The 18,368-nt window shown below is 36.4% G+C and overlaps 1 protein-coding gene across 1 annotated transcript in view; it reads right to left on the bottom strand.

Moving 5' to 3' along the window:
• Positions 1-18,368, bottom strand: part of CNBD1 (cyclic nucleotide binding domain containing 1) — a 409,277-nt gene that overhangs the window by 109,070 nt on the left and 281,839 nt on the right. Inside the window, 1 exon segment of the mRNA XM_033842861.1 lies at positions 13,281-13,474. Within this exon segment, the coding sequence (XP_033698752.1) occupies positions 13,281-13,474 (194 nt within the window).

Here is an 18,368-nt window from a genome sequence, read left to right as displayed (position 1 = left end):
TAAAGATCTAGTATCATATAAAAATGTCTGCTAAATGAATATTCATATATCAACAAAGATATATATATTTTTCTGGTTTCTAGCACTTAAGTGATCCAGCTTCTGGGCTAGTGAATTTATTTAGATGTCCAAAAGTTAATAGTCTAACTTTAACCAAGTCATTGATGCAGCTTTCAGCCACTGTAGCACAGGACAAAGAACAACATTTCTACTTGCTCGTATTCATAATTCCTGTTTTGTCATCATATGTGTACATATTTGTCACTCAGTGACTGGACTCTGATTTTAAAGTCTGCTCTAAATGCTATTTCTAGTTATTTTTATTTTAAAATTTCATTCAGAAATCAGTGTTTGGCTTAGAAAGACAGATAGTTTGGTCATTAAAAGTGTTGGCTTCAAAAATCAACAAGGGCGGTTCTACTTTGGTCTAATTTGGTGTTTACCAGCTATGTGACAAATAATTAAAGTGTTACATTTCTCAGAGACAAAATTATATACCTCATAATGTTTTTGTGAAGATTATCTGAATACTCTATAAAAGTTTTAACTTAGTCTTAACTTAGTGCAAGTACATAGCAAATACTCATTAAATAACAGCTGCTATTATATCATCTGTTGATCATCATCATCATCAAGCTTATGACTGTACTGTTAAGTATACTTCTTATCTCATCTAGCACTGTAATCAAGCCATCCCATATATTATTATTTTTCAAGTTATATTTAGCAATAAAAACAACAAAATATTAGGTTTATATTTACAATACACATCATTTTAAAACCTATATTTTAATTATTTTTTATGTTACACACACTTTTATTAACATAACAAAGTATCATAATTAAACCACAATTTTCCATGAGAACATTCTCACATACAGGTTTGTTCCCTTCTCCAGTAATTGTAGAGGGGGTGGAATGTCCTGACCTTTTTTATATAAATATTCCAGACTCCCTTTTGAAATTCCAGACTCTCGCTTTATTCAGCCCTCTCCCTGTAGCTTTTCTCAGATTTCTAGACTCAAGTGATAAATGCCAAACCATGTTTCCTCTGAGCTCTAGTCATGAGCATTCGTGTGATCCTATAGACGATTCTTGTCACATTTAAAAATATTTATCAATAAAAACACCCATATCATCTCTCAAAGGTCTAAGTTACGTCTCTCCTATATGGTTATCCATGCTTATTGCCTCCCTCATTTTCACTCTCCTCCTATATGTTATCCATTCTTATTGCCCCCTTCATTGAACTTGGTTATTATGAATAAATAACATGTTAGGCCTTATATTTAACAATAACAATATTATTTGTTATACTATACTTTTTATGTTACAACTTCTTTAGACAAATATTTAGGAATTTCATAAAAAGTTAATTTATCTTCTCTATGAAACCAATAACCTCATTCCTCGATATTTATCCAAGAAAAATAACATTTATCACAAAAAATGCTAGCACATGAATGTTCATTGCTTTGGAAATAACTGAGATTCTAGAAACAGAATAATGGATGAATAAGTTGTAGTATATTCATACAATTGACTACTACTGAGCAACTAAAGGGTAACGTCCACTGAAACAAAATGATACTCTTAGAGATCTCGAGACTCATATACAAGTTGTTAACATAACAATCCATCTCCCACTTGTATACGTAATTGGCAGTCACAAAATCTTCAAAATCGATGACCCAATTAGTTCTTTCCCAAATCCTCTTCTACCTGTCTTCCCAATCCCAGTAAGTTGTGTTATCCTCCACAATTCTCTCTATCCAAAATTTTAGAAATGGATCATTGAATCCTCTCTTTATTCCCCTTTCATTTGTAATCCATAAGCAAGTCCTGTCCAATTCTACATCCAGAATGTATCCCAAGGCCCTCTATGTCTATAGCATCTACTAAAGCAACCTGTCCTAGGCAAATAACGTTATTAATGTACGGTAATTACCAGAAACTTCCTCACTGATTCCTCTGTTTTGCCTCCAGAACCACATACCCAGCACCCCTCCATTCTACGTATGCCAGCCAAAATGACTTTTTCATATTAGTATGACCATATCATATATATCCCTTGCTTTTGGTGAAAAAAAGCCTGGTAAGTATTTAAAACATAGAATTGTCTTTTTCATTCCGAGCAAAGAATTCAGGAACCTCCAAAAGTGACTTGATGTTTCTTGGAAATATCAATTTTTTTTACTAAACAATGGTTGTGGAATAGTAGCGAAAAGCTACTACACTACGGGATTACTTTCACCAGTAATCTTAGTTTTATGAATATCAAGTGTATATTAGTTAGTTGTTTATTTTTATTGAAATTTATTAAGACATTCCTCCTTTGATAAAGGCAAAAGCCAGTAGTTATAATAACGGCGCAGAGGAGCGTCCATTGGCTCTGACATGAAAATATTAAATGTGCTCAAAAGTTTACAAAGACTAGCTTTCTGTAGGCATGCATCAAGTCTCTTGAAAACAACAGTAATCAAAAGACACAAGAGTATAACACAAACTGCCAGATTCATCTTCCTAAAATTCATGAAGTTAGTGCTCTCTTCAAGTGACTGGTATAGTTCCTTACTATGCTTTCATCAAAGATGAAATCTTCCAACTAGCCTAAAATCAAACTACTTACCTGAACCTGCTTAAGTGACCAATAACTGCCTTCTCTGTCCTGTGTACCAGAGCATTTCCTCACTGTCCATACTACCTCTTCCTGTCCACATTGTTTTTCCTACTTGGGATATTTCCATTCTTTCACTTGTCCATTCTTTTAGTCATGCTATCTAAAATGCCTTTATTTTAAATGACCTATATATCACACTAATCACTATACCTATGAACAGGGGGTGTGATAAGGAAGAATAAACTTCAATGAGTTTATAGTCAAATGAAAATAGAAACTAAAAACAAACAAACAAAAAAAGTAAGTCACATGACAAAAACTAACAGCACAACCTAAGGGAATATACTAAATATATGAGGGCACAGGGGAGATTTGAGAGACTTTAGTCAGAGGAAATGAAGCTTAATTAGTTTCTTGAGAATGCATGAGAGACTTCCAAGAATCCCCAAAGGAGCTTGTCACCTTCAGATGCAGAAAACAAGATGTGTAGAGACATGGAGAAAACATAAACATGCAGTGAACTATATGTAGTCTTGCCTGGCTAACAAAAAGCATGCACTGGAGAGATGAGCTCATTCATGGAGGGCCCTGAAAACAATGCAGAGAAATTTAAATTTTATCTTGTAAGGAACTAGAAATAAGTAAAGCATTTTATGCAAGGGAGCTACATAATCACATTTGACTTTTACAAAAGTCATTGTAGTGACAATGTGGAGGATGGACTGAGGAAGTCTGTATATTATATACAAGGATAGGAGGTGATCATAACATATTGACCAAAAATAATAAGAGCCTGAAAGTAAAAATTGGTAGAAGGGATAGAATGAAAAACAAAAACATCGTCAACAATAATAACAGTAGGTAAAAATTGAGCTCTCACAATATGCTAGGCATTGTTCTGTTTTATATAATCTGTCTCATTTAATACAAACAATGATGAATGAGGTGGGTACTGCTACTAGCTCAGTTTTTACAGATAAGGGACCTGCAGCTTAGAGTCTTAGTAAGTTGCTCATGTTTCTATAGCTATAAAGTGTATGCTCTGACTCCTTGTGCTCTTAAAGAGCACATCACTTATGCTCTTAAAAATGGGGCTATTGGGCTTCCCTGGTGGCGCAGTGGTTGGGAGTCCGCCTGCCGATGCAGGGGACACGGTCTCGTGCCCCGGTCCGGGAGGATTCCACATGTCGCGGAGCGGCTGGGCCCGTGAGCCATGGCCGCTGAGCCTGCGTGTCTGGAGCCTGTGCTCCGCAACGGGAGAGGCCACAACAGTGAGAGGCCCGCATACCGCAAAAAAACAAAAGAAAACAAAACAAAAATGGGGCTATCATGGGCTTCCCTGGAGGCGCAGTGGTTGAGAGTCTGCCTGCCGATGCAGGGGACACGGGTTCGTGCCCCGGTCCGGGAAAATCCCACATGCCGCGGAGCGGCTGGACCCGTGAGCCATGGCCACTGAGCCTGCGCGTCCGGAGCCTGTGCTCCGCAACGGGAGAGGCCACAACGGTGAGAGGCCCGCGTACCGCAAAAAAAAAAAAAAAAAAAAAAAAAAAAAAAAAAAATGGGGCTATCATGGTCACACAGTGTGGACAGGGCACAAACATAGCTCACCACTTCTTCAGTGTATGCTATAGTCTATAGAATTCTATAAAATAAGGGGACAGTGCCTTCTCTTAACTCCATGGCCGTTCTAACCCACAATGAACTTGCTCTTCTCCAAATGTCATAGTTCACCTTGTCAGGACCAGCTCCCACCTAATCATCTAATTCTGGACTGTCTTCCCCATTTTTGTAACAAGAGTTAGTTCTGGTCCCCTATTAAGGACAAGGAGCATTTTTTACGTTTTATTTCAGTGACGCCCTGCCTCCATCGAAATGTTGTCAAATAATAGTGTGTGTGTGTGTGTGTGTGTGTGTGTGTGTTGATTTTTTATGCCTGTTTGGAGATGTGCTTACCAAAATTCAAAAACAAAAGGCCAAATCTGTAAGAGACATGAATAGCATAAAATTGTCTCAATATTTACAAGAGCAGGAGGATGGAAAAGAATACATATTTTATGTTTTATTATTTTTATTATTGTGAAATACTAATTTTGTAAGAAACATCAAGGCAACAAAGGATCCAATCTGCTAAAGGATAACGAGCAATTAGTTAAGTCTATCATGTTTTATTTTTAAAGTTAATGAGCTAACTTGATAAAGTAAAATACAAAAAAAATTCTCAGGTTAAAGATTTTAACTTTATATTATATTGCTCAAAGGAAATATGTTTTCTCCAGTCTAGGATGTTATCAAGTCATATAACACATACTTACAATGGTTCACAAGATACAACCAGGCAAAAAAAGGGTTTCATGCAAAGCTCTCATTGTAAAAGGAAGGGCCCCAAAGTATCAGTAACTATTTAATCACCTCACCTTTGGGGAAATTTTCTTCTTGCTGTCACTATTCTAGTTCCTCTCCTTTGCTCTTTGGTGACTACTTTCCTTTTTCCCAAATGTGGAATTTACTCAAGATTTGCTCCTTGAGTTCAGCTTTCTTTTTAATACTGTTTTTCTCAGACTTTATTTATAGTTTTATGGATTTAATATCACATTTCTATGTAGACAAATTCAAAATTGATACCTCTAGTCATTTCAAGATTATATTGTATACCCACCACAGCACTTAACACACACACACACAAATTCTTACATAGTAAGTATTTTATTAAGCTAGTCAATTTAACTGATTCTGTAGCATCACACACACACACACACACACACACACACACACACACTAAAAAGAAGAAATTTCTTTCTAAAGGTAGCTTGTTGAAACTTATTTTTTGTGTGGCAAAACCCAAGTTTAAAGAGGTATATTTCAATATCACAATTTTTCCCAAATTAGGTGGTTTCAAAAATAAATAAAATTATATGTAATATTTAGCATGGGAACAAATAATATATATAATCTGTTACATTCTATGTGTTATGTGTATTCTATATGTATACAAACAACATCCTATTACATACATATAGACGTATTACATATATAAGCTATATCATTGGATGCATACATTACATGGGATGTGTTATACCCATAACACATAGAATATTAAGTGCAATTTTTCCAATTACTCCAAGATGTTAAACTTACATTTATATAAATTTAAATGATATAAAATAAAATATATATACATATATGTATATATATATATATAAAGATTAGATAGATTGATATATAGATATTTATGTAACAGAGTGCTCTGTGTAGTTTTCCTACTGTAAAAGTGACTTTTCCTGTTGCTTCAGAGTTTTAGAAATTAAAATTTCCAGGGCTTGCTTGCATAGTGATTTAGAGATTATAAAATTGGTTTTGCAAACTTTAGCTCATTTTCCATCTCAAGAGACTATAAGCTGAGGTCAGGCAATTGATGGAAAAGATTGAGAGAGGTCTGTTTAGTGAGGGTTGCCAGCGTCCTACAGTCATTTTCCTTCCTCTTCTTCCCCTTTCCCCAAAGCTCAAAGTGAGGATTGAAAGAATCTCTTTTCCCCATTTCCTGTCTGCCTACATTTTTCCCCTCTGACTTTAAAAGAACTTAATTATAGGAATGAGATCACTAGGTAATTTAACCTAACTCCTGACCAATGCTCCACTGAATGCACAAGATGCCTTGCTAACCTGTAGATTCTTTTCCTAGATTGAAAGAAGTAAGAATGTAGAATTAAGTAGTTAAAGAATAACTAGCTCTCTACTCCCAGAAGCCCACTTCACAATCCTGCAGTCAGACAACGAGGGCAAGATAAGATCTGAAGAAAGATCATGAGGAGTCAGCCAGTCTGCATAAATGGAAAATGATGCAGAACACAACCTCCTGCCTTGATGAGTCACTGAGATACTTTAAAAACAGTCATGGCTGAGCAGACTCTTCGGAGTTGGTCTGGGACACGGAACTACCTTGCCCCAGGTTGCTGGAACTCTGAATAAAGCAATCTTTAATTTCTACCAAAACCTGTCTCTTGAGTATTGGTTTTTTGATTGGTGAGCAGCCAAACCTGAGTTCAGTAACAAGGAGACAGGACATTGATAGAGTAAGTGTGTGGCTCTCCGTCTCCCATCAGCCAGGTGGACTGACAAAAGTTAACTAGTGTGGAACTGTCTGGAAAGGGAGTAAACCTGGAGATCTGCCAGAAGGGGTGAGCTGATCCAAAAGAAAGACTTCCATGGTATCCACTGCATGAAACCAGGGACAAAAGGTGTAGTATTAAATAACACACTACAGGAGACAATACCATTCAAGGGAGTTACGGAAGGAAGGACAATATAAAAGATTGCATTTAGAGCCAAATCACAGAAGGTAAGCATAAAATTTTACCTCTAATATCCACCCTCCCTTCCTTCCTGATCCTCTGAGAAGAGCAAGAAAGAACAGCAAGTGAACAGAAGAGGATGCAGAGTAAGAAAAGGGTAATAAACTGATGTGAACTCCTTTTCCCACTGCAGAATTATGGCACAATAAGGCACAAGCTGTGCTGTCAAGCATGAGAATTTGAAATTTTGATATGAAGACAGGACTGGAATTTTTTTTTTGACTGAAATTTTTAATACCTAAAAAGATTAAGCTACTTGTTAATAACTAGGATCTGACTGAGATTTCATCCAGGGAACATGGAATAATAATACTACATAGCTTGTTTGAAAGCTTTGGTATTAAAAAAATGATAAAGATATTTTATAAATTCACCCTACTGAGTCCAAATTGTTCAATATAAATTTATCAAATAATTTTCTTTCCACATGGCTTCAAATGTTTATTTTCAAAGAAAACTTCTACTAATAAGCTATAAAGTTATCTTAATAATTATTGAAGAACTTCCACTTAAAATTGCTTGTATAATGTTGTTAAATGTTATCATGTAAAAAATACATTTTAATAAAAGGTAGCAGCATAGTAAAATATATAATATATCAAATATAGGAGTATATAAAGTACAAAATACAGTATAAAGTACAAAATACAGTGTGTGTGTGTATGTGTTTTTGTGTGTTAGCATATACCATACCATACTGAGCTGACTCTAAAGAAATTTGATTTTCTTTATGATTGGTTCTTTGAAAAATTGTAAGGCTAATTAAAAAATGAATTAAAGATTTTAAGACTCGTTAGAATCATTGTTGATGATCTTGTAAAGGAATGAATAATTTTTCTCTCTTTTCCTTATATAAAACACTGTAATAAAAACATTTTGCTTTAATATATAAATCAATATCAAGAAAAGCAAAAACAAAACTTCTTGCTATTTGTACTGCACCAAGTTTTTTAGTCCAGTTTACATCTGTAGCAGGGAGTAAATATAGCAGATATTTGCATCTCATGAAAAATGTATTTGATCCTTAGACTGTATGTTTTTCACTTTATTTTCATTATGTTCAGATAATACCCACATATTTACAAAATTTATTAGAGGGTTAAATTGAAGAATGAAGATGGTATTACTTTTTTTTTCTTCTTTGTAGTTTGATTCTCTGATACAACACAATAAAAAAGCAAATAATGGCAAAGAAGCCAAATAGATGGCGGAAAAATAAAACATAACCCTTTGTGAAAAACCACAAAAACTCTCCTAAGCGTTAATAATATTTAATGTTTTATTTTTAAAATAAATACACAGAAAAGTCAGGTAATAAAATTAGACAAAGAGTAGCATGTCTTAAAATGTAACACATTTCCTATAGGGGACAGATTCAACAAGGATAATTTATGTTTTTAGCAATCCAAAATAAACTGTAGGCAATAATCACATACTTGTCCTTCAGTAGACTTAAGAACAAAAGCCCTAGAGTTGTTGACAGTTAACAAGATTGTCTGTTTTTATGTCTATTATTTTTTCAAAATATTCTATCAGAACTAGGGAAGCAAATGATTTAGAGCTGTGAACTTGTTATCATCCAGCTTGCAATAAAAATGCATCACTGCAGCACTGATAGCTCCTGGCATGCTGTGGCAGTGATAAAACTTTTAATGGTGCTGAACAGGCATGGGGTATTGTCAGAAGAGAATGCTCAGAAAGCTACAGTATCTCAGACCTTTGAGGCAGGTGTTGGAGAATGAGTATTAACTATAAAAAAGAATAACAATATACAATCTTGTCATACAATAACAATATCAATACAATGGGGAGAAACAATGAAAGTTTAAGGAAAATCAGTCATCAGCTTAAAGTGATGTAATTCAAGAACTCCATGGCAGCATATAAAGAAAATTTCCTATAGTTGGAAGTCAGAAAAGTTGGGGATTGGACTCAGTAATTATAAGGATACCATAGCTCCAAATAACTTTGCACTTACAACCACAGCAAATATTCTACTGAACCCTGAAATTTGAGATAGAGACTTTAAAACCTAGGACATAAAGTATAATTGCCACTTTTCAGTGAGAAAATATATGAATGCATTAAAAAAAATTGAGTTTGTCCCATGTCTGGTTCACAGTAGCTCTACTGGGTTCATAGACCCACCTCATGGCAATTTCCATGGATTTTAAACATGTAATTTGAATGGATACTTGATGGAGGCCCCACACTGGTTTCTAGGCCTTTGTGGTAAAAACAATCAGAAAGGAAGATCAAGTGGAGGCCTCTGAAATTGCTCTCTCCCTACCCTCCTCCACCTTAGGCAAGATAGTAAACAAAAACAATATCACAGACATCAGCAAGATGGAAGATTAGAAGTTCTGACCCAGCCCTCATCCCTCACAAAAGTAACAGTTTAATAACTATCCACAAATAAAAATAGAGTGTTGGAATACAATTTTTAAAAGCCCACAATAAATGTCATAATTGATGTGGTAATACCTAAAAGCTTTTCCTCTAAGATCCAGCACAAGGCAGGGATGCCCACTCTTTCCACTTCTCTTCAAAATAATACTGAAATTCTAGACAGAGCAAGTGTACAAAAAGAAGGAGGAAAAGAAGGAGAAGCAGAAGAAGGAAAGAAAGAAAGAAAAGAGATCCAAATCAGAAGGAAGAAGTAAAATTACCTGTTTGCACATGACATGATCTTATGTGTAAAAAACCCCAAAAACTCCACAAAGAAAATGTTAGAAATAATAAATAAATCCAGTAAAGTTGCAGAATATAAAATCAACATGCAAAGTCAGTGGTTTTTCTATACACAAGAACAAACTACACAAAAAAGAAATTGAGAAAAGAATCCCATTTACAAGAACAAGAAAAACAATAAAATACTTAGGAATAAATTTAACCAAATAGGTGAAAGACATATATTCTGAAAACTATAAAACATTAATGAATAAATTAAACACAGATAAATGGAGACCTTCTGTGTTCATAGATAGGAAAAATTAATATAGTTAAAATGTACATGCTACCAACTCAAATTCAACAACATATTAAAAGAATTATATACCATGATCATGTGGGGTTTATCCCTGGGATGCAAGGATGGTTCAACATATGCAATCAATAAATGCGATACACCACATTCACAGAATGAAAGAATAAAAATCACATAATCATCTCAATATATACAGAAAAAAAAATCTGACAAAATATAACAGCCTTTCTTGATAAAACCTTCAACAAATTGGGTATAGAAGGAACATGCCTCAACATAAGAAAGGCCATATACCACAAAGACATAACTATCATCCTACTCAACAGTGAAAGATCAAAAGCTTTTTTCTAAGATCAGCAAAAAGACAAGGGTGCAACTCTCACCACTATTTTTCAACATAGTACTGGAAGTCCTAGTTAGATATAGTCAAGACAAATCAGAAAGGACACAGTAAAATTTTTATTATTTGCAGGTGATGTGACCTTATATGCAGAAAATCCAAAAAGCTGTTGGAAATAATCAATGAATTAAATAAAGTTTCAGGATATAAAATCAACATACAGAAATCAGTGGCATTTCTGTATACCAACAAAACTTCTGCAAAAGAAATAAAGTATCCCATTCACAATAGCATCAAAAATATAAAAGATAAATAATTAAATGTTTCAACCAAGTAATTGAAATATCTGTATCATGAAAACTGCAAGATTTTTATGAAAGAAATTGAAGAAGATACAAACAAATGGAAAGATATCCCATGTTCATGGATTGGAGCAATTAATATTATTAATATGTCTGTACTATCCAAAGCCATATAATCCAAACCCAATGTAATCCCTATCAAAACTCCAATGGCATTTTTCACAGAAATAAAGCAATCCTAAAATTTGTATGGAACCACAAAAGATCCTGAATTGCCAAAGCAAACCTGAGAATAAAGAACAAAGGTAGATGCATCACAGGTCTTGATTTCAAAATATACTACAAAGATATAGTAATCAAAACAGTATGGTGTTAGCATAAAAATAGACATACTAATGGAACAGAAAAGAGAGTTCAGAAATAAATGCCATCACATACAGTCAACATATATTTGACAAAGGTGCCAAGAAAACTCAATAGGGAAAAATAATCTCTTTAATAAATAGTGCTTGGAAAACCAGATAACCACATGCAGAAATTGCACAAATAACCCAATTTTAAAAATGGGAAAAGGACCTAAATAGACATTTCTCAAAGGAAGACATAAAACTGACCAACAGGTGCATGAAAAGGTGCTCAACATCGCTAATCATCAAGGAAATGAAAATCAAAGCCACAATGAGATATCACCTTACACCAGTTATAATGGTTATTATCGAAAAGAAAAGATAAACGTTGGAGAAGATGTGGTGGAAAGGTGATCCTTGTACACTGTTGGTGGACATGTAAATTGGTACAGCCATTATGAAAACAGTATGGAGCTACCCTCCCCCAAAAAATTAAAAACAGAACTAACTACCATATGATTCAGCAATACCAATTCTGTGTAGTCATCTAAAGAAATGAGAACAGGATATTGAAGAGATATCTACAATTCCATGTTTATTGCATCATTATTCACAATAACCAAGATATGGAAACAACCTACATGTTTATCCATGGATAAATGGAGATAGAAGATATGATATACAAACAAACAATAGGATATTATTCAGTCTGAAAGAGAAGGAAATCCTACCATTTGTGACAACACAAATGAACCTGGAGGACATTATGCTAAGTGAAATAAGCCTAACATACAAAGACAAATATTATACGATCTCACTTATATGTGTAATCTAAAATAGTCAAACTCACTGAAGAATAGAGTAGAATGTTGGTGACAAGGGGTCAGGTGTGGGGAAAATGGAGAGATATCGGTCAAAGGGTGCAAAGTTTCCAGTATGCAAGACGAGTAAGTCTTAGAGATCTAATGTGTAGCATGGTGACTATAGTCAACAACGCTGTGTTGTGTACTTGAACTTTGCTAGGAGAATACATTTTAAGTGTTCTCACCACAAACATACAAAAATCTAACTATGTGATATGAAGGATATGTTAATTAGATTGTTGTGATCATTTCACAATGTATACATATATCAAAATATCAAGATGTATAACTTAAATATATACAAATTTTATTTGTAAATTATACATCAGTAAGGCTGGAACAAAAATAATACTACATCCCAGGTAGAATGACAGAGATTAGTGCTGCCCTCATACACTTAATTCAGGATTCAGAGGTGGTAGTCCCATCTTATTCTCATTTAATTCATGAGTTTTGTCCTTAAAAGCAAACAACTAGATCCTAAAAGATTGGAGTGGATTACTATAAAGTCAACAAAGAAATAGCCCTAATTATAGCTGCTCTGCCAGAGGTGGTATTTTTTTCTAAAGAAGATTGAAAATTTATTGGTTACATGGTATGTGGCCACTGAGTGGTGAGTGTGTTCTTTTCTATCCCTATCGAGATAGATTAGAAACATTACCCATTCATGTGTGATCAACAATATACTTTTATGTTCTTGACTCATTTTTTATCCTTGTTTGTTTTTATTGGCTTTATCCATATTCATTCTTCTTGAATCTGAAAATATTCTAAGTTTTCCTGACTTCAATCCATGGTGCTAAATAATTTGGTTTTAATTGTTTCTTTGGCTCTTTTCTCCTCTGAACATCTTGACCACCCTAAATCCAAAATTGGCTTTTTTAGCCACAATTCTAGTTGAACCAGACCTGACCCTCATGTGGGGTATCTAGACATCCAGAAAGATATTAAACTTTATTTTTTTGTACCAGCTGATAGTTTTGAAACACATATAGGCAAAGGATTTTCTTCAAGCGAGACTTTCTGATTGTAACAGAATCAACACCTTGATTACCTTAGCATTGTCCTTGAGATAAACAACATAAACATACATTCTTAACTTGATTTAAAAGGCCCTTCATGATCTGTCCTTTGTGTTCCCTTTCTCAAATCACATGTTCCCTCTCCCTTATCTCAAAATAACCCTCCTTCTACATTCAGTCATCCAACTACATTGGCCTTGTCTCAGTAGTCAAACATACCACAAAACACCAGCCAGTGGGCAATATGCTTTGGAAGGTATCCCTCATTAAATTGTTTTAAACACATTTCAAGTTGTGTTAACAGTATAATTCTTATTTTTAAAAGCTGTATTATCTTGAATATTTCAGGACACACTGAGTGATATATTTAGATTTAAATATCTGGAAGAGATAAAATGTTACAATAATGATACATTGTTGCTTATTGAGAAAGCAAATATTCCTTTCTTGCCATTGGGTCCATTGAAGGTATGTGCGTCTCTGCCAGTATAGAGTTTCTGAAGTCTTCACTGAAAACAAAGCTGTGGAAACTCTGAGGTATGAAAGAGGTTGTAGACTCATTTTCTTCAATCAGATTTTTATATATCTGTGTTCGTGGTCAAGCTAGGCCTTTCAGTATCATATAAAATCCATCATTTCCTATCACTGAAATAAAACAAAACCAAACAAGATATACTGTAGGCTTTATTTCCCAGACTCTTTGATATAAGTATGACTACAATAAAGATTACCATTGCTTCACTTTTAGCAGATTTCTTTTAGTTTAATCAATAAGTGACTTTAATGTGGCACTTAGGCATCACAAATAATTTAGTCAAATAACAAATATAACAAAGACATGTCTACATATTTAGAATACTATTTTCTGACAGTTATTTATAGTAATAAATCCTTTTATGTAACTGATAAATGCTAGAAAAGAACCATGGTGCCATATCAAGATTAATAGATATAAGACATCATGAGAAAAACAGGGCCAGAAAAGTCCTTGAACTTTTCTAAATGCCTCCCACCCCACAAAAATGTGCCTTTCTTCTTATTTTATATAAGTAACAATATATACCTACTATTAATCTTCATTTATCTTTGTTCTGGACAGAATGATGATCACTCATAGAACTGAGTAAAGAATATAGTATGAAAAGGGAGGGGTTCCCTTCCTGTTGGTTGTTTGGCCTGAGGCAACCCATCACTGGAGCCTACCTGGGCTCTTTGGTGCGGCTAATGACGGATGCTGGGAGGGCTTACGCCAAGGTGTACTTCCCAGAACTTCTGCTGCCAGTGTCCTTGTCCCCACCGTGAGCCACAGCCACCCCTGCCTCTGCAGGAGACCCTCCAACACTAGCAGATTTTTCTCTCAAGAAGTAGTGCAGCTTTGAAGACTCCTAGAGATCATGGCAACATTTTTCTCAACTGCATCAACCAACAAGCATTGCTACCTCGAGGAAATAAGAGGCTGCTGAACTCATCCTTGATTCTGTCAAATATCCTCAATATGTATAATTGGTCCCTGTGTGGTTGTAGGCAAGAAAAAAAAAAAAGGACTGAACCCCAGAAACATGACAAATGCTTTGAAAATGGCTTTGGACTAAAAAAGTCTCCATGTGTTTCATAATGTAATCTTTTTGCTTATGAAAAATGCCTGTGAGGATGTCATAGAATGCTGCTGCTGGAAGATTCAAAGCTGTCTCAATGCGTCTCAGCTTTGCTTGTCTGAGTGGAATGAAACCAAAGCTGAACCTTCGTATAGTGCCCTGCATGTGAGGCTGGAGAGGCTGATCGCTCACCCACCTCTTCTTTTTCTGATACACCAGAAATACATCTACACGTGGAACTCCTCCTACAGAACACCTACTGAACTCTGGCATAAGACCTCAGACCTCCCAAAAGGTAAGAAAGTCCCCATGTACCTGGGTAGGGCAAAAGAAAAAACAGAGACAAAAGAATACGGATGGGACCTGCACCAGTGGGAGGGAGCTATGAAAGAGGAAATGTTTCCACACACTAGGAGCCTCTTCACGGGAGGAGACTGTGGGTGGTGGAGGAGGAAAGCTTCGGAGCCGCGGAGGAGAGCCCAGCAACAGGGGTGCAGAGGGCAAAGCGGAAAGATTACTTCACAGAGGATCGGTGCCGACCGGCACTCACCAGCCCGAGAGGCTTGTCTGCTCACCCACCAGGGCAGGCGGGGCTGGGAGCTGAGGTTTAGGCCTCGGTCGGAGTGCAGGCAGAGGACTGGATTTGGCGGCATGAACACAGCCTGCAGGGGGTTAGTGCACCATGGCTAGCCGGGAGGGAGTCCGGGGAAAAGTCTGGACCTGACGAAGAGGCAAGAGACTTTTTCTTCCCTCTTTGTTTCCTGGTGCGCGAGGAGAGGGGATTAAGAGCGCTGCTTAAAGGAGCTCCAGAGACGGGCGCGAGCCACGGCTAAAAGACGCTAAGGCTGCTGCTGCCGCCACCAAGAAGCCTGTGTGTGAGCACAGGTCACTATCCACACCCCCCTTCCAGGGAGGCTGTGCAGCCCGCCACTGCCAGGGTCCCGGGATCCAGGGACAATTTCCCTGGGAGAATGCACGGCGCGCCTCAGGCTGCTGAAACGTCCCGCTGGCCTCTGCTGCTGCAGGCTTGCGCTGCATCCATACCCCTCCTTCCCCACAGCCTGAGTGAGCCAGAGTCCCCGAAGCAGCTCCTCCTTTAACTCCATCCTGTCTGAACGAAAAAGAGACGCCCTCCAGCGACCTACACGCAGAGACAGGGCCAAATCCAAAGCTGATCCCCGGGAACTGTGCGAACAAATAAGAAAAAGGGAAATCTCTCCCAGCAGCCTCAGAAGCAGCGGATTAAAGCTCCACAATCAACTTGATGTACCCTGCAACTGTGAAATACATGAATAGATAACGAATCATCCCAAACTGAGGAGGTGGACTTTGAGAGCAAGATCTATTATTTTTCCCCCTTTCCTCTTTTTGTGAGTGTGTATGTGTATGCTTCTGTGTGAGATTTTGTCTGTATAGCTTTGCTTCCACCATTTGTCCTAGGGTTCTATCCGTCCGTTTTTTTGTTTTCTTTTAATTTTTTTTCTTAATAATTATTTTTTATTTTAATAATTTTTAAAATTTTATCTTCTTTCTTTCTTTCTTTCTTTCTTTCTTTCCTTCCTTCCTTCCTTTCTTCCCTCCCTCCTTCCTTCCTTCTTTCTTTCTTTCTTTCTTTCTTTCTTTCTTTCTTTCTTTCTTTCTTTCTTTCTTTCTTTCATTTTCTCCCTTTTATTCTGAGTCATGTGGATGAAAGGCTCTTGGTGCTGCAGCCAGGAATCAGTGCTGTGCTTCTGAAGTGGGAGAGCCAACTTCAGGACACTGGTCCACAAGAGACCTCCCAGCTCCACGTAATATCAAGCAGCAAAAATCTCCCAGAGATCTCCATCTCAACACCAGCACCCAGCTTCACTCAACGACCAGCAAGCTACAGTGCTAGACACTCTATGCCAAACAACTAGAAAGACAGGAACACAACCCCACCCATTAGCAGAGAGGCTGCCTAAAATCATAAAAAGTCCGCAGACACCCCAAAACACACCACCAGACGTGGACCTGCCCACCAGAAAGACAAGATCCAGCCTCCTCCACCAGAACACAGGCACTAGTCCCATCCACCAGGAAGCATACACAACCCACTGAACCAACTTTAGCCACTGGGGACAGACAACAAAAACAACGGGAACTACGAACCTGCAGCCTGCAAAAAGGACACCCCAAATAAAGTAAGATAAGCAAAATGAGAAGATAGAAAAACACACAACAGAGGAAGGAGCAAGATAAAAACCCACCAGACCTAACAAATGAAGAGGAAATAGGCAGTCTACCTGAAAAAGAATTCAGAATAATGATAGTAAACATGACCCAAAATCTTGGAAATAGAATAGAGAAAATGCAAGAAACATTTAACAAGGACCTAGAAGAACTAAAGTTGAAACAAACAGTGATGATCAACCCAATAAATGAAATGAAAAATACTCTAGATGGGATCAATAGCAGAATAACTGAGGCAATAGAACGGATAAGTGACCTGGAAGATAAAATAGTGGAAATAACTACTGCAGAGCAGAATAAAGAAAAAAGAATGAAAAGAACTGAGGACAGTCTCAGAGACCTCTGGGACAACACTAAACACACCAACATTCGAATTATAGGGGTTCCAGAAGAAGAAGAGAACAAAAAAGGGACTGAAAAAATATTTGAAGAGATTATAGTTGAAAACTTCCCTAATATGGGAAAGGAAATAATTAATCAAGTCCAGGAAGCACAGAGAGTCCCATACAGGATAAATCCAAGAAGAAATACTCCCAGACACATATTAATCAAACTGTCAAAAATAAAATACATGGAAAACATATTAAAAGCAGCAAGGGAGAAACAACAAATAACACACAAGGGAATCCCCATAAGGTTAACAGCTGATCTTTCAGCAGAAACTCTGAAAGCCAGAAGGGGCTGGCAGGACATATTTAAAGTGATGAAGGAGAAAAACCTGCAACTAAGATTACTCTACCCAACAAGGATCTCATTCAGATTTGATGGAGAAATTAAAACCTTTACAGACAAGCAAAAGCTGAGAGAGTTCAGCATCACCAGAACCAGCTTTACAACAAATGCTAAAGGAACTTCTCTAGGCAAGAAACACAAGAGAAGGAAAAGACCTACAATAACGAACCCAGAACAATTTAGAAAATGGGAATAGGAACATACATATCGATAATTACCTTAAATGTAAATGGACTAAATGCTCCCACCAAAAGACACAGATTGGCTGAATGGATACAAAAACAAGACACATATATATGCTGTCTACAAGAGACCCACTTCAGACCTAAATACACAACAGACTGAAAGTAAGGGGATGGAAAAAGTTATTCCATGCAAATGGAAACCAAAAGAAAGCTGGAATAGCAATTCTCATATCAGCCAAAATAGACTTTAAGATAAAGACTATTAGAAGAGACAAAGAATGATGCTACATAATGATCAAGGGATGGATCCAAGAAGAAGTATATCAGTTGTAAATATTTATGCACCCAATGTAGGAGCACCTCTATACATAAGGCAAATACTAACAGCCATAAAAGAGAAAATCGACAGTAACACATTCATAGTAGGGGACATTAACACCTAACTTTCACCAATGGACAGATCATCTAAAATGAAAATAAATAAGAAAACACTAGCTTTAAATGATAAATTAAACAAGATGGACTTAATTGATATTTATAGGACATTCCATCCAAAAACAACAGAATACATATTTTTCTCAAGTGCTCATGGAACATTCTCCAGGATAGATCATATCTTGGGTCACAAATCAAGACTTGGTAAATTTAAGAAAATTGAAATTGTATCAAGTATCTTATCCATCCACAACGCTATGAGACTAGATATCAATTACAGGAAAAGATCTGTAAAAAATACAAACACATTGAGGCTAAACTATACACTACTTAATAACGAAATGATCATTGAAGAAATCAAAGAGGAAATAAAAAATACCT

Source organism: Tursiops truncatus, chromosome 17 (genome assembly GCF_011762595.2).
Source record: "Tursiops truncatus isolate mTurTru1 chromosome 17, mTurTru1.mat.Y, whole genome shotgun sequence".
Classification (NCBI taxonomy): domain Eukaryota; kingdom Metazoa; phylum Chordata; class Mammalia; order Artiodactyla; family Delphinidae; genus Tursiops; species Tursiops truncatus.
This window is presented reverse-complemented; position numbering and strand designations above follow the sequence as displayed.